General features: G+C 47.4%; 1 protein-coding gene across 1 annotated transcript in view; it reads right to left on the reverse strand.

Annotated features, from left to right (window-relative positions):
* Positions 1–22,954, reverse strand: part of trpm3 (transient receptor potential cation channel, subfamily M, member 3) — a 223,540-nt gene that overhangs the window by 23,483 nt on the left and 177,103 nt on the right. Inside the window, exons 21-22 of the mRNA XM_070887456.1 lie at positions 15,011–15,152; positions 11,954–12,153 (exon numbers count right to left, since the gene is read on the reverse strand). Of these exons, the coding sequence (XP_070743557.1) occupies positions 11,954–12,153; positions 15,011–15,152 (342 nt within the window). The remainder of the gene's footprint in view (positions 1–11,953; positions 12,154–15,010; positions 15,153–22,954) is intronic.

Raw genomic sequence — 22,954 nt, forward strand, 5'->3', positions numbered from 1 at the left:
TAGGTCAGTTTATACATGGATTACAATGACAGTTGAATACATGACATCACCTCCCCCCCAAAGTCTTATTGGGATCACAGGTTAAGTCTCTATGGTGGTTTACGCTCCCTTGTAGAGCATCTGAGTTGGGGCTCCGGTTGTTGGGCGCTGGCCTGAGTGTCTGCTGTTTCGGTGCCTCAGCCTGTCCGGACTGCCCACAGTGACTGGGCTCTCCTCCACTTGGTTCCGGTGTTTGGTCACCTGTGGTGGAGTAAACACTACGTCGTGTTCTTCCTCTGCTTCTTCTATGGGGTTGCTGAACATCCTTTTAGTTTGATCCACGTGTTTGCGGCAGATTTGTCCATTGGTAAGTTTAACTACCAAAACCCTATTCCCCTCTTTGGCAATCACAGTGCCTGCAAGCCATTTGGGCCCTGCAACGTAATTAAGGACAAAAACAGGGTCATTGACATTACCCCAGTTTCTCCCTTTTGGACTCTAGGGGTATCAAGCAATATGGAGATCGGGCAGGAAAGTGGAGTTGAGCTTGAAGATCAGCTATCAGTACATCTAAGAATTAGGAGCAGGAGTAGGCCATTCAGCCCCTCGAGCCTGCTCCAATATTAAGATCATGGCTGCTCTTCGACCTCAACTCCACTTTCATGCACTATCTCCATATCCCTTGATTACCTTAATATCCAAAATCTATCAATCTCTGTGTTGAATATACTCAATGACTGAGCCTCCACAGCTCTCTGGGTAGAGAATTCCAAAGATTCTCCACCCTGTGAGTGAAGATGTTTCTCATCATCTCAGTCCTAAATGCCCGACCCCTTATTCTGAGACTGTGACCCCTGGTTCTCGACTCCCCAGCCAGGGGAATCACCTCCCTGCAGCTACCCTGTAAAGTCCCGTAGGAAGTTTGTATGTTTCAATGAGATCACCTCTCATTCTTCTAAACTCTAGAGAATATAGGCCTAGTCTGCTCAATCTCTCCTCATAGGACAATCCCCCCATCCCAAGAATCAGTCTAGTGAATCTTCATTGCACTCCCTCTATGGCAAGTATATCCTTCCTTAGGTAAGGACACAAAAACTGTACACAATAATCCAGGTCTCACCAGGGCCCTATATAATTGCAGTAAGACATCTTGGGGTCGAAATTCACCCATGCTCCCGGAAACTGTTTGCACCTACCGTTTTTCTTCTGTTTTGGCCGTTGCAATGGATGCGGTGGTCCATCTTGCAAAATTCAACTCTTTTTTTTTGAGCGGGGCGGAAGTCGGTCGTATTAGGGGTGGAAGTGGGGGCGGGAGTGGAGTGTCCGTCATAAGGGGGGCGGGCAGGGTGTCCGCTGCTGTCAGTCGTCAGCCCTGGGCTGGTGACGTCATTGCGTCAATACGTCTCTCGCCTTCAGTTAAAGGGGAGAGCCACTGTGAGCTCTGCAGCTTTTACGATAGGTCCACTTGGGCACCAGGGAGGGTTTCAGCCAGGCCAGCAGCCTAGCATCCAAGAGGCCTGTTGGCGGCCTGGCTGAACCAGGGGGCATAATTGTCAGGCTGACCTGGAAGTCGGTTGTCAAAAATAACTAAGATGGCAGCCGCGGCAGTGCGCCTTCCCTTTTAATGGAGGCCGCACCTCCATTTTGCACACACTGCAAACACAGTGCACTGACAGAAAAAACTGTCGGGGGCACCGAGTGGTGGCCGGAAGATTTTCTAAGGTGAATTTTGCTTGCGGGGCAGGACTTCAGCGGTGTGCACTTTGGTGATACACTTAGGAGGGTTTGGCAGCAGCGGGGTGGAAGTGGGGACGCCAGAAAACCACCGGGGAGCATTTTGCGAGCGGCGGCTATTTGATTAAAAAATGGCCCGCCATTTGACACCACGCGTGGTTACAGGCCTTATCGGGAGGCTGAATTTCGGCCCCCTTTACTCTGATACTCAAATCCTCTTGTAATAAAGGCCAACTATTTGCTTTCTTAATTGCTTGCTGTACCTGCATGTTAACTTTCAGGGATGTGTGTACAAGGACACACAGGTCCCTCTGAACACCAACATTTCCCAATCTCTCAACATTTAAAAAATACTCTGCTTTTCTATTTTTCCTACCAAAGTGGATAACTTCACATTTCTCCACATTATATTCTATTTGCCATGTTCTTGCCCATTCACTTAGCCTGTCTATATCCCCTTGAAGCCTCTTTGCATCCTCCTCACAACTTACATTCCCGTCTAGCTTTGTATCATCAGCAAACTTGGATATAATACATGATTTGATCCCCTCATCCAAATCATTGATATAGATTGTGAATAGCTGGGGCCCAAGCATTGATCCTTGCGGCACCCCACTAGTTTAGCCTGCCAACCCGAAAATGATCCTTTTATTCCTACTCTCTATTTTCTGTTCATTAACCACACCTCAATCCATGCTAGTATATTACCCCCAATCCCATGGGCCCTAATTTTGTTTAATAACCTCTTATGTGGCACCTTATTGAATGCCTTCTGAAAATCCAAATACACCACATCCACTGGTGTATTCTACTTATCTATTCTACTAGTTTCAACCTCACAGATTTGTCAATCATGATTTCCCTTTCATAAATCCGTGTTGACTCTGCCTAATCCTATTATTATTTTCTAAGTGGCCTGTTACCACGCCCTTAATAATAGTTTAGCATTTTTCCTACTACTGATGTCAGGCTAAGTGGTCTGTAGTTCCGGTTTCTCTCTCCTTTCTTAAATAGCGGGGTTACATATGCTACCTTCCAATCTGTGGGAACCGTTCTAGAATCTATGGAATTTTGGAAGATGACAGCCAATGCATTCACTATCTCTACAGCCACCTCTTTCAAAACCATTGGATGTAAGCCATCAGGTCCAGGGGATTTATCGGCTTTCAGTCCCATTAATTCCTCCAGTACTATTTTTTTACTAATACTAATTTCTTTCAGTATCTCATTCTCGCTACACCCTTGGTTCTCCACTATTTCCGGAAGGTTTTTTATGTCTTCTTTCGTGAAGACAGACACAAAGTATTTGTTTAATTTCTCTACCATTTCCTTATTCCCCATTATAATTTATCCTGCCTCAGCCTGTAAGGGACCCACATTTACTTTTGCTAATCTTTTCCTTTTTACATACCTATAGAAGCTTTTACCATCTGTTTTTATGTCCCTCGCTAGTTTACTCTATTTTCTATATTCTATTTTCCCTTTCTTAATCAATTTCTTGGTCCTCCTTTGCTGAATTCTAAAATCCTCCCAATCTTCAGGCTTACTACTCTTTTTGGCAACATTTTAAGCCTCTTCCTTTGATCTAATACTATTTTTAACTTCTCTTGTTAGCCACGGTTGAATCACTTTTCCTGCGGGGTTTTTGTGCCTTAAAGGAATGTATGATTGTTGTAAATTCTTTAAATACTAGCCATTGCTTGTCTACCATTATACCTTTTAATGTAGTTTCGCAATCTACCGTAGCCAACTCCCCCCTCATACTATGATCTTATTGAATGGCAGACCAGGCTCGAGGGGCCTACTCCTGCTCCGAATCCTTATGTTCTTATGTTCTGAAGATGCTCCTTAAAACCTAGCTCTTTGTCTAAGGTTTTGGTCAGCTGTCCTAATATCTGTTTATGTGGCTTGGTGTTAAATTTTGTTTGATAATTGTTCCTGTGAAGCGCCTGGGGACATTTTACTATGTTAAAGGCACTATTTAAATGTAAGTTGTTGTTGTAAATAAGTTTCTCCTGAGTTCCTTATTGGATTTATTACTGACTATCTTCTCTACATCTACCCTATCAAACCCCTTTGTCATTTTAAAGACCTCTCAGTCTGAGGTCACCCGTCAGCCTTCTCTCCTCAGCATACTCCTGGCTGTAACTGCTGTGGGAGTCCAACAGAATGGCTGGAAACCAGGATGGGGCCTGGACACTCGGGGAGTGAAATTCGGTAATGCTGTGTTTGGGGCGCTAAGTTTTATCTGTTTGAACATTTAGTACCCTGCGAGATGAACTGCAAAATTATGGTAAATTGGGCACTTTCCCCTCAGAAATGCAGGGAGGTGATATATGAGGTGCTAATGGCCTCAATGGGGCACTGCAGGGGCGGTCTTACCAGTGCTGCACCCAATTTAAGCTGACTTTCATTCAGTGATAATCAGCCTGCTGTTCATTCCAGTTGTTAAAGGGGATGTCATTTCAGGCAGCACCTGGTCATTTTCATCATTTCTGGAGTTGATGGAGAGCTGCAAGGAAGGTCAGTGATGGCTGCTCCGAGACGTCATGCAAGGGCCACTCATTTCAATGACCTGGCATTGGAGACATTGGTGGGGGCAGTGGAGAGAAAGATGGATGCACTGTTCCCTCCATCTGGGAGAAGGCCAACTCCACAGATTTTTAGGGCCATTTGGGCAGAGGTAGCTGCGGAGGTGTCTGCCAGCACTGTGGTCGATTTAAGCCCTACACAGTGTAAGAATTCGGCGAAAACATCAACAGCAAAAGCATACACTTTTGGACTTAAAGTTTTGGACATTGCTTGGACAAATTTGGCTGTTACTGCAGAAGGGCAGGCAGCCTGAAGTGGGACAGGTCCAAACATGTCCCACAGGAATACATATCAGGTGGAATGGAATCAATGGCTGAAATGGTAGAAAGATGGTTGATGGACAGGGCCCTTTGTCATGTAGTCAGTGAGAGATTGGTCGGTTTTCAAGACACAAAGGAAGCTATTCGACCACCCTGTTGGAGCCTTATCGAGGAAACAGCCCAGTAACAAAGGAACAGGCCGAAGACATGATTTTGCTCTTTTAGTTGTACGGCCTCAGGCGAAGGACAGTTGAACTTTTGGTACGAGAAGAAGTATTTTGTAGATATAAGAGTGGTAGGTTTTGGCTGCCATCCCTCTCTCTCTCGCTCTCTCTTTTCACTTCGATGCTTACTTGCTTCGTTCTTCAACGCACAAGGACTGAGCACTTCGTCTGGGACGGAGAGAAGAAAGACCATCTATGAGCGAAGAAAGCCTCGCTACTTCGACTGGGAAGCTGACCTTGAAACTGGACTTGAATATCACAGATTGGTACCGAACCAGAAGATACACCTCATTGGGAGAAGCAGCGAGTAAGCCAGAGGGGTAATTGGTGAGCATTTATTCCCAGCCCACACATCTTTAAGACCACCGCATAGTGTGAAAGGGTATTGTGTGTCCCAACCAAGCCTTAGGGGTCTTAGTGGGGACGTTTTTGCATGGATCGTAAGCGAATGCACATTCTGTTGGACAGATTCAGTGGTGCACTTTTGAATCCGAGCAGGGGTGTTTTAGTCTTCGCGTTCAGGGGCCTGTTCAGACAGGCCAGGGTTGTGTGTTGTACTGTGTTTGTTTTACACCACCAGGGTTGGTTTTACTGGGAGCAGGAGTGTGCTTTAACTTGAATAAAAGCATTGTGATGGTTGAGACCGAAAGATCTGGCTATAACTGTGTATTTCTGTTCACTACTATAATTCCGATGTCTAGAACTATTGTAAGGGGGAGTGATTCAAAACCACCAAGGGCAAAACCACTTACATAGTGCTGCAAGAAATTCAACGACCTCACTTGGATGGTCAAGGTGAGTACATGTTTGCACATCTCTTACAAACCAGCCTCTGAGCCTCTGTCTGTGTGCACACTGCAAACCAGCACTTAACACAGCATGCAACCACCAATCATCGGTGTCTACTCACAGTCACAACATTATTTCACGCCTTGCCTACATTCACAGCTATTTAACCATGGCAGGCATATCTTCCACATATATAAATGGACTCTTACTCACACAGGTTCCTCTCTTTTGCAGGCCAAGATGGCACACAACAGGATGGAGCAGCAGTGGACTAGAGGGGGCGTGGGGGAGGGGGGTGGTGAGTGGAAGCTGAACTGCGGCAGCTTTCTGACCTGGAGGAGTGAATGCTGCGGCTCATTGGTCCGCAGGTGGTGGTCACCGTTGCCGGCGGAGACATCTGGCCCACTGGGAGCAACAATGGTATCTTTATCCCCTCTTCTCATCCCACTCCCTGTTAAACCAGAAGGCCTTATCACTTTCCAGCTCCTCATTCTGTCTGCCTTCCTTACTCCATGCCTGACTCCCTGCCCTCACCTTAACGCAACTCTTGTGCCATTTATGCTTTCAGATCATCAGCCAGCAGATGAGCAGCCTGTGCCTGAGCCCCCCCGCTCCCCCCCACCCAGTCATGAGGGAGAAGAACAGGGGGAGGTGGGGGAGGAAGGGAGGAGCCAAGCACTGCATCACTGCTTCTCTCTCCCACAGACACAAGCTCAGATACTGGCACTATGCAGTCATTAGAGGTTAGCTTAGGGCAGGGGTCTGCACTGGGTGATGAACCATGGCCTAGCTGGCTGCGGCACGGTCAAGGGAAAAGGGAGGCTCGGGAGCCATCTCCCTGGAGGGCAAGTTCATGCACAGGACTCAGATGAGAAACTTGATGAGGAGGCATTCACACAAAGAGTGATGGCCATGCATTCCGACATGATAGGTGCAATGGCAAGGGTGCCCGAGCGCCTTTCGGCAATAGTAAGGAGCGTGGAGCAGTCCACCTCCTGCTTTGTACACAGCTCTGCGCACACCATGGAGTCCATCATTGCCAGTGTGCAGGCGATGGTGGACTCCCAGAGAGACCGTGCGGATCCAGACCTCATGACGCATGTCATGGGCGAAGTGGCAACTTCCATTGCGGCACAGGCATAAGCAACACAATGTCTAGGTGCTGCAATAGCATCAATGGTTGCTCGCATGAAAGCTCAGACTGCTCTCATGCAGTGTCAGCATGATGCCACGCAACGTATTAGTGATGTCATGCAGTGTCAGCTGCACGCCACGCAAGCCCTGACTACTGCCATCGCCGCTGGGTCCATCACGGTCCACTGGGGATCACACGGTGTCACAGCAGCCCAGAAATCTGTGCTCCAGCAGTGCACTGGGGGAGTGGCACTGGGTCAGTGGAGCAGGAATCTGCTATCCTCTCTCAGGATGACATTATGCTTGATCATACCACTACCACTCCGTCATTGAACTTGTCCCTACCTGTCACCCAGCCAGCCCAGACTGCTGCCGCCAAGCCTGATGTGCTTCAGTCTGCAGCCTGGGCTTCCAGGCCCAGAGCTGGTCGAGGGGATCCTAGAAGGCCATCTGTAGTCTCTGGCCCTGACATACAGCAGCCTTCCACCAGCCCGGAGGAGACAGAGGAGTAGTAGAATAGGTGCACAAAAACGGGAATATAAGGAAATGCACAAGGGTGATGAATAAATACAGTTATACATTATATTGTTGTTTGATAAATGGTGACTGAAAACCTCTCATTTCAGTGTTGGGGCTTTGGTACGGGAGGACAAATTGATGGGGATGTCCACAGGAACCGGGAAGTGAGATGGAAATCAATGGAAATGAGCTATGATGAGATGGTTGCGGACCTCCATTGCAGGGTCGCGATGGATTCTGTTAAGTATTGAATAACTCCATGAGGCTAAGTACGGTAAGCTAGTTTAGGCATGACCTTACTCCAGTTTATTTATTCTCAAAGTGAGGATTCAACATGGCTGCCAACATTATATACACGGCTTGCACGTGTCTGCCAGTGACCATTAGGACTCCGACAGTCGCGCCCTCCGGTGGCAGGTAAAACCCAGTTAACATACATAACATCATTCCCTCCAAAGTCCTTGGTACAGGTTGTATTTACAAGTTGAGACGGTCCAGGGCCTTCCGCTCCCTGGTTGATCTTCTCAGTTCGAACCCAAGCTTGGGTGAGTTAGTAGGACCATTGCTGCATTGCGGAACAATCGGTCTGACAGGACTGTCGGGGATGGTAGGTTCGTCTTCGTGAATGACACAAGGGTCAACTGATGGTTGGATGTGTGTTGGTTGGTCGATGATGATATCATCTTCAATTTGTTCTGGATTGTCTGTGAATCGCAGTTTGGTTTGGTTGATGTGCCTCTTGCACGTTTGGCCATTTAACAGTTTGACTACAAGCAACCTGTTCCCCTCCTTGGCCAAAACCGTGCCAGCAACCCACTTTGGACCATGACCATAATTCAAGAAAAAGCAGGGTCATGAACAGCAATGTCACGTGATACGGCCATGCGATCATGGTATCATTGCTGCTGTTGCCATCATTTCGCTGATCGAATTCAATGAGTGGGCCAGTCCGATTATTCCAGTCCTTAAGGGAGATGGCACCGTCAGAATCTGTGGTGATTACGAAGTAACTATCAATCGTTTCTCCTTGCAGGATCAATACCCACTACAAAAGGCAGACGACCTTTTTGCGACGCTGGCGGGAGGAATGACGTTCACGAAGCTGTACTTGACCTCGGCCTATATGACGCAGGAACTGGAGGAATCATTGCAGGGCCTCACCTGCATCAACACGCACAAAGGTATCTTCATTTACAACAGATGCCCGTTTGGGATTCGATCAGCCGCAGCGATATTCCAGAGAAACATGGAAAGCTTACTGAAGTCGGTCCCGCGCACGGTGGTCTTCCAGGACAACATCTTGGTCACAGTTGAGCATCTGCAGAACCTGGAGGAGATTCTTAGTCGACTCAACCGCATGGGACTCAGGTTAAAATGCTCGAAATGCATTTTCCTGGTGCCTGGTGGAGTTCTTGGGGAGGAGAATCGCGGCGGACGGCATCCGGCCCACCGATTCTGTCCTTAATAAAAAATTCTGTGCTTCATGGGAGCTGGTCCAGTGACCCATTGAAAATACAGGAAGAGATAAAGCTGTACCAGCGGCGCAGAGCTGAAATGTCTATACAGGCAGACTGCCTTCTGTGGGGAAATCGGGTAGTGGTACCCAAGAAGGGCAGAGACACTTTCATCAGTGATCTCCACAATACTCACCCAGGCATTGTAATGATGAAAGCGATAGCCAGATCCCACGTGTGGTGGCCCGGTATCAATGCGGACTTAGAGTCCTGCGTGCACAAATGTAAACACATGCTCGCAGTTAAGCAATGCACCCAGGGAGGCGCCACTAAATTTATGGTCTTGGCCCTTCAAACTGTGGTCCAGGGTCCAGGGTCCATGTCGACTATGCAGGCCCGTTCTTGGGTAAAATGTTCCTAGTGGTTGTAGATGCATACTCCAAATGGATTGAATGTGAGATAATGTCAGCTAGCACGTTCGCTGCCACCACTGAAAGCCTGCAGGCCATGTTTGTCACACACGGCCTGCCTGATGTCCTTGTGAGTGACAACGGGCCATGTTTCACCAGTGCTGAGTTCAAAGAGTTCATGACCCGTAATGGGATCAAACATGTTACATCTGCCCCATTCAAACCAGCATCCAATGGTCAGGCAGAGGGTGCAGTGCAAACTATCAAGCAGAGCTTGAAGAGGGTAACTGAAGGCTCACTGCAGACTCGCCTATCCCGAGTCCTGCTTAGTTACCGCACGAGACCCCACTCGCTCACTGGGATTCCACCCGCTGAACTGCTCATTAAAAGGGCACTTAAGACAAGGCTCTCGTTAGTCCACCCGGATCTACATGAACAGGTAGAGAGCAGGCGGCTTCAATAAAAGTACATATCATGATTGATTTCAATTTTGCGTGACACATTTGCGCAATGATCCTGTATTTGTGTTGAACTATGGACAAGGTCCCAAGTGGCTACCTGGCATGGTTGTGGCCAAAGAGTGGAGTAGAGTGTTTCGGGTCAAACTTTCAAATGGATTCATCTACCGGAAACATTTGGATCAAATCAAACTCAGATTCACGGACTATCCTGAGCAACCCACGCTGGACCCTACCTTCTTTGACCCCCCAACATACACACCAGTGGCAACCGACACCGCGGTTGACCACGAAGCAGAACCCATCACCAGCAGCGGCCCAGCAAGACTCACCACACCAGGCAGTCCAGCAAGGCCAGCTGCACAGCAGCCCAGCGAGGGCCCAACAAACGATTCACCAAAACCAGCATTTGCACCGAGACGACCAACCAGGGAAAGAAAGGCCCCAGATCGACTCACCTTGTAAATAGCTGCACTATTGACTTTGGTGCGGGGGGCGGGGGGTGGGGGAGGGGGACGGGTGTTATTATATGTGTAAACCTGTAAATACCTTATGTAGCCACTAGAGGGCTCATCCCCTGGAGTCCCAAAGGATCCCACAATCCCTTGGGAGAACCTGTACTTAAGGAGGACTCACAGGCTGGAGAGGCACTCTGGACTTGCAATAAAAGACTACGGTCACACTTTACTTTGAGCTCACAGTATCTAGTCAGACTTTTTATTCATACTTAACAATGACCATCGATAAAAGGAGCAATTTCACCCCCTCAGAGTCATGACCTTAATGTGTAGTCAGCTCTGGCTCAGTGGGTAGCACTCTCGCCTCTGAGTCAGAAGGTTGTGGGATCAAGTCCACCCCAGAGACAAAAATCTAAGCTGACACTCCAGTGCTGTACTGTCGGAAGTGCAGTCTTTCATATGAGACGTTAATCTGAGATCCTCGGGTGAATATAAAAGATCCCAAGGCCACTATTTTGAACAAGAGTAAGGGAGTTCTTCCTGGCCAATATTTATCCCTCAATCAACATCGCTAAAACAGATTATCTGATCATTATCACATTGCTGTTTCAGGGAGCTTGCTGTACACAAATTGGCTGCCCCTTTTCATAGAAAATAGGTGCAGGAGTAGGCAATTCGGCCCTTTGAGTCTGCACCACCATTCAATAAGATCATGGCTGATCATTCACCTCAGTACTCCTTTCCTGCTTTCTCTCCATACCCCTTGATCCCCTTAGCCGTAAGGGCCATATCTAACTCCTTTTGAATATATCTAACGAACTGGCATCAACAACTTTCTGTGGTAGAGAATTCCACAGGTTCACAATTCTCTGAGTGAAGAAGTTTCTCCTCATCTTGGTCCTAAATGGCTTACCCCTTATCCTTAGACTGTGATCCCTGGTTCTGGACTTCCCCAACATCGGGAACATTCTTCCCGCATCTAACCTGTCCAGTCCCATCAGAATTTTATATGTTTCTATGAGGTCCCCTCTCATTCTTCTAAACTCCATTGAATACAGGCCCAATCAATCCAGTCTCTCCTCATATGTCAGTCCTACCATCCCGGGAATCAGTCTGGTGAACCTTCGCTGCACTCCCTCAATAGCAAGAATGTCCTTCCTCAGATTAGGAGATCAAAATTGAACACAATATTCCAGATGAGGCCTCACCAAGGCCCTGTACAACTGCAGCAAGACCTCCCTGCTCCTATACTCAAATCCCCTAGGTATGAAGGCCAACATGCCATTTGCCTTCTTCACCGCCTGCTGTACCTGCATGCCAACTTTCAATGACTGATACACCATGACACCCAGGTCTCGTTGCACCTCCCCTTTTCCTAATCTGCCGCCAGTCAGATAATATTCTGCCTTCATGTTTTTGCCACCAAAGTGGATAACCTCATGTTTATCCACATTATACTGCATCTACCATGCATTTGCCCACTCACCTAACCTGTCCAAGTCAACCTGCAGCCTCTTAGCATCCTCCTCACAGCTCACACCGCCACCCAGCTTAGTGTCATCTGCAAACTTGGAGATATTACACTCAATTCCTTCATCTAAATCATTAATGTATATTGTAAATAGCTGGGGTCCCAGCACTGAGCATTACAACAGCGACCACGCTTCAAAAAGTACTTCATTGGCTGTAAATCACTTTGGGATGTTCTGAGGTCGTGAAAGGCGCTATATAAATACAAGTTCTTTCTTTCTTGTGTTGAAGTATCTGGGATGGCCTGTTGGGGTGGGGATATGTCTGCCCAAAGCCTATTCCAAAGCCTGTTCCTTCAATTGCATCCTAGTTACTGTCTTTATAGGCTTTACTTGTTACTGAGGTAGATTAGTTAAGAAAATAAAAGCAGCCTTGCAATAGAGCAGTCATACCCGCTATAGAAGTGACTTACTGAGTCCGTAATCTTTGTCCTCCTGGTCACTCTCCTGCTTTCGCCAACGACAACAAATATGTTGGCAGACCATGGTCATGTGACTGAACGTGATTAGTGGAGGAGGCAGGACAGGCCTTTCGTGGAAGGTCATGATCAGCTGGTACCTTTGAAACTTCCAAACTTGGTTTGATATTGATTTGACTTCAAAAAACGTGTTGCTGTGAAGAAAAGAGGCAAAAATAGAAATGAGTCAAGATGTAAAAAAAATGGGGCGTTCTCATTCATCGCGCCAAGGAACACTAGGAGCACTCTGCCTGAAAGGGCGGTGGAAGCAGATTCAGTAATAATTTTCAAAAGGGAATTGGATAAATATTCGAGGTGGAACCATTTGCAGGGCTATGGAAAAAAAAACGGTGGGAGTGGGACTAATTGGATAGGTCTTCGAAAGAGCCAACACGGGTACGATGGGCCGAATGGCCTCCTTCTGTGCTGTATGATTCTATGCGGCACATCCCGGCCTGCGAGAGAACATCAATGGCAGGTCGGGCTATAAATAGAGCTGGAGTGAGCCTCTTCAGGGAGCAGTGCGAGCCGTTCCAGGAGAGCGACCGATTCGAGGATGGCGACTGGATTGACGTCACCAAAATCCAGGTCGGCGATTGGAGCATGGGCTGGACCATCGGTGAGGTCAGAACCCAGGTGCAGGTGGAGAGGCGGCGAGCAGCAGAGGAGTGGCGGAGGCACGGTGAGAGATCATGGTGGAGGAGAGGCGTGATCGGGACCCAGAAAAAGCAAGAGTTTGGGGCCCAGGAGAGGCGAGAGATCGGGGTCCAGGAGAGGCGAGAGTTCAGGGCCCAGGTGGGCCAGGTTGGAGTAGAAAAGCGGCAAGGTTGGAGGCGAGGTCTGAGTCAAGGAGCAGCAGGGTCGTGGCCCAGGAACAGCGGTGTCGGAGTCGAGGAGTGGCAGGGTCGTGGCCCAGGAACGGCGGTGTCGGAGTCGAGGAGTGGCAGGACCGTGGCCCAGGAACGGTGGTGTCGGAGTCGAGGAGTGGCAGGGTCGTGGCCCAGGAACAGCGGTGTCGGAGTCGAGGAGTGGCAGGGTCCTGGCCCATTAACAGCGGTGTCGGAGTCGAGGAGTGGCAGGGTCCTGGCCCATTAACAGCGGTGTCGGAGTCGAGGAGTGGCAGGGTCGTGGCCCATTAACAGCGGTGTCGGAGTCGAGGAGTGGCAGGGTCGTGGCCCATTAACAGCGGTGTCGGAGTCGAGGAGTGGCAGGGTCGTGGCCCAGGAACGGCGGTGTCGGAGTCGAGGAGTGGCAGGGTCGTGGCCCAGGAACGGCGGTGTCGGAGTCGAGGAGTGGCAGGACCGTGGCCCAGGAACGGCGGTGTCAGATGCGGGGTCATGGCAGTGTCGTGGCCCAGGAACAGCGGTGTCGGAGTCGAGGAGTGGCAGGGTCGTGGCCCAGGAACAGCAGTGTCGGAGTCGAGGAGTGGCCCAGGAACGGCGGTGTCGGATGCGGGATCATGGCGGGGTCGTGGCCCAGGAACGGCGGTGTCAGAGTTGATGAGTGGCGAGGTTGGAGGCGTGGTCGGAGTCGAGCAGTGAGGTGGTGGCCCAGGAGTGGCGAGGTCGGAGTCGAGGAGTGGCGAGGTTAGAGTTCAGGAGTCCAGCAGCGAGGCAGAGGCCCAGGAGTGGCGCAGCGTATAACAACTACGGGATCGGGGCCCAGGGAAGGTGCAGCACGGGCCAGCCCACACTGCGATCTATGGACAGTGGGAGTATGTATGCGTACTGGGTCCGTGCAGCAGAACTTGGTCTCCAGTTGTCTTGGTAAACACTTGCCACTGGACCAAGACCTAGCTCTGTCAAGCCCGTGTGGTGTCTGGTGTGCAACGGCCACTCCACGTTAAAATAAATTACACACAGGCATCTTCCACCCTTCAGGATGTAGTTTTGGACCTAGAATGTCAGGTCCCTCATTGAAACAGCTGTGAACTTATCCCTTTTTGGTGTGGAAGCAGTCCATCCTCGATACGAGGGACTGTCTAATACCATGATTATATGACTTTTCTAAATATTGCTGCCATCCCTGATTCAAAATACAGGTCAGTCGCAAACAACAATCTTTCCCCACATGCTCAAGTTCCCAACACAAACACTTCAACAACAATGTGAAAGGTGGGCTCCACGTGCTAACTCCGTCAATCTGTGGAAATGAACTTCATTAAGTTTGAGAACACAATTCATCTAATTATTATATACGAATACATACACAGTCAAAGCCCGGTGGTAGCCTCCGAGTCAGAAGTCATGGCTTCAATCCCCACTCCAGAGACTTGAGGAAGTAATGTAGGCTGACACGGCCAGTGCAGTACTGAGGGAGCGCTGCACTGTCGGACGTATCGTCTTTTGGATAAGACGTTAAACCGAGGCCCCGTCTGCCCTCGAAGGTGGACGTAAAAGATCCCAAGGCCACTATTCAAAGAAGAGCAGGGGAGATCTCCCCGGTGTTCTGGGCCAATATCTATCCCTCCGCCAACAATCACTGAAACAGATTATCTGGTCATTATCACGTTGCTGTCTGTGGGACTTTGTTGTGTGCACACTGGTTACCATGTTTCCTACGTTTCAATAAAGACACACTTCGTTGACTGTGCAATGCTTTGGGACGTCCTGAGGTCATGAAAGGCGTTATATAAAATCAAGTCTTTCTTTCTTTTGGTATGTAACACCAACGTGTCCAATAAAAACATGCACTGGTGCTGCATTGTATTGCATCATCAAGCTCAAGGTGTGAGAGCTGCGATACAGGCTTAATCTCCCCATTCCACTGAGTTCCCTATCTCAGCCACCTCCAGATTGTTCCCAGGCACTTGAAACCTAATATATGGCCCGGATAACATAGAAGGTTTTCACAATGAAACAATAGCAGACAAAATGGCCTACATAATTATCGCTAGAGAGTAGTTCAAACGTTCATGTTTTCTATTCATAGTCCAATCCTATTTTCTGTTTTTTGAATGATATCCTTATATTTTTTGCATACCTTATAAATGCCACTGAGCCCAATACTCACTTGAACACTGCTATCAGGAGGTTGACCAGCAGGATATTTGCAACTAAGAGGTAACAGGCCATTATAGCTGGAATGATCCATGCTCCAGTTATGCAGGGGGGCAGGGCTCTACCATCTTCCGTCAACCCAGCCCCACATGGAGCTAAAAAAAAAGGAAAAGAAAGACATATATTAACAAGATCACCACCGGGGCTGCATGTCTTGATACAGCACGTGACTAAAGTTGACTGCCACTGATAGTTTAACTGGTGTAAGGAGGGAATAGATAGAAGGCCTCACTTTGTACGCAGAGGGGGGGGGAAGTAGAAGAGACTTGCAGCGAGGATAACCATTAAAGAATCTCGGGCAATATCATTAATCCAAAGCTACGCTGATTGTGTTCACCAGCGGAATCCCAGATTGTAATAACACCTCAAACTTAGTGAGTGTGTATGCTATGTAAATTCGTTTCCTTGTTCTTCCAGCTGGCAGATGTTGAGTTTGTAGAATCGTAAAATAGTACATCCAACAAGGAGGCCCATCAGAGTCTGTGCTGGTTATTTCGAAGAGCAATCCAGTTAGTCCCACTCCTCCGCTCTTTCTCTATATCCCTGCAATTTTTTCTCCTTCAAGTATTTATCCAATTCCCTATTGAAGGCTACTATTGAATCTGCTCCACCACCCTATCAGGCAGTGCTTTCCAAATCCTAACCACTTGTTGCGTAAAAAGGTTTTTCCTCATGTCACCTCTGATTCTTTTGCCAATCACCTTAAATCTGTGCCCTCTGGTTATTGACCCTTCACCAATGGACACAGTTTCTCTTTATTTACCTTGATCAAATCTCCTCTTGGTCTTCTCTGCTCTATGGCGAACAACCCCAGCTTCTTTAGTCTCTCCCTGTAACTGTAATCCTTCATCTGTGGAACCATTCCAGTAAATCTCTTCGTACCTTTACTGATTTGCAATCATTTGACTTTCATCGAATCATAAAGCACAGAAGGAGACCATTCGGCCCATCATCTCTGTGCCGGCTCTCTGAAAGAGCTATCCAATTAGTCCCACTCTCCCTGATCTTTCCCCGTAGCTCTGCAAATGTTTCCTTTTTAAGTATTTATCCAATTCCCTTTTGAAAGTTACTATTGAATCTGCTTCCACCACTCTTTCAGGCCGTGCATTCCAGATCATCATAACTTGCTGCGTAAACAAATTTCTCCTCATCGCCCCCTGGTTCATTTGCCAATTGCCTTAAATCTGTGTCCTCTGGTTACCGACCCGCCTACAATGGAAACAGTTCCTCCTAAATTACTTAATCAAAACCCTTCATGATTTTGTATGCCTCTATTAAATCTCTCCCTAAGATATATTGATTTATAATACAAGTTTGAAGTAAGGCTAAATTTCAAAAGTGTCACCAACAGGAATAGTTCATTTGCGATGTAAGACTTGATGTTAGATTATATGAAGGAAGAGGTGGAGTATTGCTGTGGAATTATGTTACTGGACTGATACTCCAGAGGCCTGGACTAATAATTCGAGACAAGAGTTCAAATCCCGCGACGTAAGCTGGGGAATTTAAAATCAGTTAATTAAATAAATCTGGAATATAAAGCTAGTATCATAATGGTGACCATCAAACTACCAGATTGTTGTAAAAAACCATCTGGTTCACTAATTTTCTTTATGGAAAAAAATCTGTTGTCCTTACCCAGTCTGGCCTACATGCAGCTCCAGACCCACAGCAATGTGGTGACTCTTAACAGCCCTCTGAAATGGCCCAGCAAGCCACTAAGTTGTGCTCATCACCATCTTCTCAAGGTCAATTAACGATGGGCAATAAATACTGGCCTTGCCAGCGAAGCCCACATCCCATGAATGAATAGTTAAAAAAAAGCACAGAATAGAGGCTTTCACTATTCAGGGGAACATGAAAATGTGTTTGCTGTACTTCCAAACATATGAAATTCACAGGCAGGAAAAAAACTGCTGGTTCATCAAGCCTGCCCCACATTCATGATGGCTGGACCATCATGGTTCGACACTTCCTCCCTCCTCTCCTGCCCCTCACCCCGCAGTCATGTAATCTCCTGGGAGAGGCAAGAAGAAACCCTAGGGCCAACAAGGAAATATAATACTCTGGAAACTTCCTCTCCAACCCCCTCAGGCGATCAAAACCAGTCCAGGAGATCACATGGAAATCAAACGTTGTTAAGCAAATGTTCTCATTAGCGATGGACAAAATTGATGGAAATTGCAATGAAATGCACCATGGTATAGCTTGCATCTGATGTCGCTCTGATAAATATGATACATGGGTTCTCTGAGTCTTTCTCAAACCTTTCTCAAAGGTTTGCAATAACACCTTTCCATCGAGACCATGGCCCCTTTAATATAAGTTCCATTTATGTTTAAAGCAAAATTAATTCCTGAAGATATACCAGTTCATTATTGGACTGAGTCCAACAACAGACTCACACCTGAGCTGGTGGACTTGTAGTGCAGTTGAGAAGCAGGGCTTAAAATTTGACTTAATCACAACGTCATTTGCATTGTGTTTGTTCAGAGTCAGGTTTTGAAACAGCATTGTGAAATAAGGAGTCATTCGTCCAAAATAAGATCAGATGGCAAACTTAAATCAAAGTCAAACTGGTAGTGGTTTATGCAGAAGGTGTGACTGACTGTTCACTGATCGGCTGTATATTCAAGTATCTGGGCTGTCAATCACACTCAAACATGCTCAAATCCAACTACCTCAGTTTGGTGTGTTGGATCAGTTATTAACTAGGACACCAGATTTTAAAAAAAATGCATTCTGGGGATGTGGGCGTCACTGGAAAGGCCAGCATTTATTGCCCATCCCTAGTTGCCCTTGAGATGGTTGTGGTGAGCCTTCTTCTTGAACTGCTGCTGTTTGTGTGGTGAAGGTGCTCCCATAGTGCTGTTAGGGGAGGGAGTTCCAGGATTTGACCCAGCAACGATGAAGGAACGTACAAAAGCCAGGAAGTTATGCTAAACATATGTAAAACTATATAAAACACTAATTTGCCTTCAGCTGGAGTATTGTGCCCAATTCTAGGCACCACAATTTAGGAAGAACATGAAGGCTTTGGAGAGGGTACAGAAGAGATTTATTAGAATGGTTCCAGGGATGAGGGATTACAGTTGGGTGGCTAGACTGGAGAAGTTGGGGTTGTTCTCCTTGGAACAGAGAAGACTAAAAGGAAATTTGACAGAGGTATTTAATATCATGAAGTATTTGGATAGAATAAATAAGGAGAAACTTTCCAATGGCTGAAGGGTTGATAACCAGAGGACACGGATTTAAGGTGATTGGCAAAAAAACCAGAGACGACATGAGGGAAAACTTTTTTACGCAATGAGTGGTTAGGATTTGGAACGCACTGCCTGATAGGGTGGTGGATACAGATTGAAGAGTAGGCTTCAAAAGGGAATTGGATATATACTTGAAGGAGGAAAAATTGCAGGGACATGGGGAAAGAGCGGGGGAGTGGGACTAACTGGATTGCTCTTCAAAAGAGCTGGTGCAGGGTTGATGGGCTGAAAGGCCTCCTTCTGAGTTGTACTATTCTATGATTCTATGATATACGTCCAAGTCGCGATGGCGTGTGTGACCGCCTTCCTTTCTCAGGAAGATCCCCACTCACGGCTGCATTCCAGTCCCTCTCTCCATTACATTGACGCCTCGCCCAACACAAGGCTGTCCTGAAAACGCCATGACAAGCCCGGGTCCTGGCCAACATTCCGGCCATATTAGCAGGCGCCCAACAAAGTTACAGCGGGAGTCTGCCAGAAAGGCCACGGAGTTTTGGCTTCAGATATTCCGTTTGTTTTTGGTGGTTGGAAAAAGGAAACTCTTTTCCAACGAATTGAGGCTCATTTTCATGTTGGCTTTTGGGTGAACAGGAGCTGGAGAGGTGGTGGGCCATTGTTCCATTGGCTCCATGACTTCTGCTTCCTTTTGAATGATCCGTTAAAACGGAGGCTCTCTCAGGTGAATGAAAAAGATCCCACGGCCACTATTTCAAAGAAGAGCAGAGGAGTTCTCCCCAGTCAATATTTACCCCTCAACCGACAATCACTAAAAAAAACAGTATCTGATCATTATCACATTGCTGTTTGTGGGAGCTTGCTGTGCACATATTGGCTGCTTTATTTCCTACATTATAACAGTGACTCCAGGACTTTATTGACTGCAAAGCGCTTTGGGCATCCTGAGGTCGTGAAAGGGGGCGGGGGCGGGGCGAGAGTGCTACCACTGACCCACAGCTGACACATTAAAGTATAAAATGTGTTACATTTGCATTAAATTATTCAGAACAGAGATAGCCCCCAGTTAGTTAAGTGCATTTTCTAGTCTTGCCTTTCAGCACAGTTTTTGGATCCAAATTCAAAATCATATTCCAATGAGTTTCATGAAGTTGGAAAATAAGAATGGAAAAATGTAAAAGTGATTCAACAAACCTAAATAATGATGAGATTTTCACTGGATGATAAAGGAGTCCGACATGCTGACAGTTCACATTGCAGGGAGGGAGCAAAATAATAAAATGGGGGGAAAAAAATCAAAAATTAAAAAGGGAGAGATAATTTCAAAATATGCAAGAAACTCAAAAGAAAAAGATACGGCTCAATGTGAATAAATGCCAGGTTCAACAAGTAAATTAGATCAGCCATGCTCTTATTGAATGGTGGAGCAGGCTCGAGCGGCCAATGGCCTACTCCTGCTCCTATTTCTTATGTTCTTAAATAACTAACCAGTTTGCATTTTTGTCCCTATCCTATTCCTTGAAACCAATTTTTAATTGGTTAGTAACATAAGTCTTAAATTTGAAACAGAAACAGCCCATTTGGCCCAACTGGACCATGCCGGTGTTTATGCTCCACACAAGCCTCCTCCCACCTTACTTCATCTCACCATATCAACATATCCTTCTATTCTGTTTATCTAGCTTCCCCTTAAATGCCTCAATGCTATTTACCTCAACAACTCCATGTGGTAGCGAGTTCAACATTCTTACCACTCTCTGGGTAAAGAAGTTTTTCCTGAATTTCTTATTGGATTTATTAGTGACTACCTTATATTCATGACCCCTAGTTTTAGACACACCCACAAATGGAAACATCTTCTCTACATCTACCCTGTCAAACCCCTCCATAATTTTAAAGACCTCCATCAGGTCACCCCTCAGAGAAAAGAGACTGGTCAATCTTTCCTGATACTTATAACTGCTCAGTTCTGGTATCATCTTTGTAAATCTTTTTTGTGCCTTCTCCATATCCTTATAATATGGAGACCATAGAACAGGAGTAGACCATTCAACCCCTCGAGCATATTCAGCCATTCAATTAGATTGTGGCTGATCTGTATCTTAACTTCATCTAACCGCATTGGTAACGTAACCCTTTATGCCCCTTGCCTAACAAAAATCTATGAATATCAGTTTAGACATTTTTAATTGACCCCCAGCCTCAACAGCTTTTTGGGGGAGAGAGTTCCAGATTTCCACTGCCCTCTGTGTGAAGAAGTGCTTCCTGACATCACCCCTGAATGGCCTGGCTCTCATTTTAAGGTTCTTCTGGGTTCCCCCCACCAGAGGAAATAGTTTCTCTCTATCTACCCTATCAACTTCTTTAATCATCTTAAACACCTCAATTATATCACCTCTTAATCCTCCATACTCGAGGGAATACAAGCCTAGTCTGTGCAACCTACCCTCATAATTTAACCTTTTAGTCCCGGTATCACTCTGTGCAGAAACAGAGTGTGGGGATGGGGGGTGGGGGGATTAAAATTGGGTTTGGGACCTTCCTGCCCCATCCTTTAACCATTTACATCCTTTAACATTTAACCATGCCACAGACTGTACTTCCACTAGGTCATAAAGAATAAAATAAAAAGTACTATTTATTGCCAGACATCTTCCTTTTTTCGAAATCCCTCCATGGCCACGTCCCTCCCTATCTCTACAACCCTCCGAGATCGCTGCGCTCCTCCAATTCTGGCCTCTTCTGGCCTGATTTTAATCGCTCCACCGTTGGCAACCGTGCCTTCAGCTGCCTGGACCCTAAATTCTGGAATTCCCTCCGATCCTCTGCCTCTCTTTCCTTCTTTAAGATGTTCCTTAAAACCTACTACGACTATCCTTATATGTCCTTATGTGGCTCGGTGTCAAATTTTGTCTGATTACGCTCCTGTTAAGCGCCTTGGCATGTTTTATTACGTTAAAGGCACTAAATAAATAGAGGTTATTGCCCTCAGTGGGCTAATGTATCACTAGTTTTAAACATAAATCTGACTTATTCCATTCATGGTATCTGGTAGTGGAACAGTTCACAAGAAAATAGATAAAAACAACGTAATTTGAGTAATAACTTTTGAAATGTAGATTCAGAATTCTGATTTTTGTTGTTGTTGAGTTTCAGGATGATACGATGCGACAGATAAACAAAAAACATTCTTTTAAAAAATATCAGCAACTTCAGGAATATGTTTAAGGCACCCACGCTCACCCACGCTCACCCACGCTCACCCATGCACACTCACGCTCACTCACGCTCACCCACGCTCACTCACACTCACTCACACTTACTCACGCTCACCCACACTCACTCACGCTCACCCACACTCACTCACACTCACACCCACACTCACCCACACTCACTCACGCTCACTCACACCCACACTCACCCACGCTCACTCACGCTCACCCACACACACCCACCCACGCTCACTCACGCTCACCCACACTCACGCTCACTCACGCTCACTCACGCTCACTCACGCTCACCCACACTGACTCACACTCACTCACGCTCACCCACACTCACTCACACTCACTCACACTTACTCACGCTCACCCACACTCACTCACGCTCACCCACACTCACTCACACTCACACCCACACTCACCCACGCTCACCCACACACACTCACTTACGCTCACCCACACTCACTCACGCTCACCCACGCCCACTCACACTCACACCGACACTCACTCACGCTCACCCACACTCACTCACACTCACCCACGCTCACTACGCTCACCCACATTCACTTACATTCACCCACGCTCACTCACACTCACACCCATGCTCACTCATGCTCAACCATGCTCACTCACGCTCACCCACACTCACCCACCCACACTCACTCACGCTCACCCACACCCACCCACACTCACTCACGCTCACCCACGCTCACCCGCGCTCACTCACACTCACTTACATTCACCCACGCTCACTCACACTCACCCACGCTCACCCACCCACACTCACTCACGCTCACTCACGCTCACCCACGCTCACCCACGCTCACCCACACTCACTTACATTCACCCATGCTCACTCACACTCACACCCACGCTCACTCACGCTCACCCATGCTCACTCACGCTCACCCACACTCACCCACCCACACTCACTCACTCACGCTCACCCACGCTCACTCACACTCACGCTCACCCACCCACACTCACTCACGCTCACTCACGCTCACCCACGCTCACCCACGCTCACCCACACTCACTTACATTCACCCATGCTCACTCACACTCACACCCACGCTCACTCACGCTCACCCATGCTCACTCACGCTCACCCACACTCACCCACCCACACTCACTCACTCACGCTCACCCACGCTCACTCACACTCACGCTCACCCACCCACACTCACTCACGCTCACCCATGCTCACTCATGCTCACCCACGCTCACTCACATTCACCCACGCTCACTCATGCTTACCCAAGGTCACTCATACGCATTTACGCTCACTCACAGTCACTCACGCACACTCACGCTCACCAACGGTCCCCCACGCTCACCCACAGTCACCCACATTCACCCACGTTCACCTATAGTAACTCATGCTCATACACTCTCACTCACGCTCACCCACTCTCACCCATGGTCACTCACACTCACCCACAGTCACTCACACTCACC

This window comes from Pristiophorus japonicus, chromosome 1 (genome assembly GCF_044704955.1).
Source record: "Pristiophorus japonicus isolate sPriJap1 chromosome 1, sPriJap1.hap1, whole genome shotgun sequence".
Classification (NCBI taxonomy): Eukaryota; Metazoa; Chordata; class Chondrichthyes; family Pristiophoridae; genus Pristiophorus; species Pristiophorus japonicus.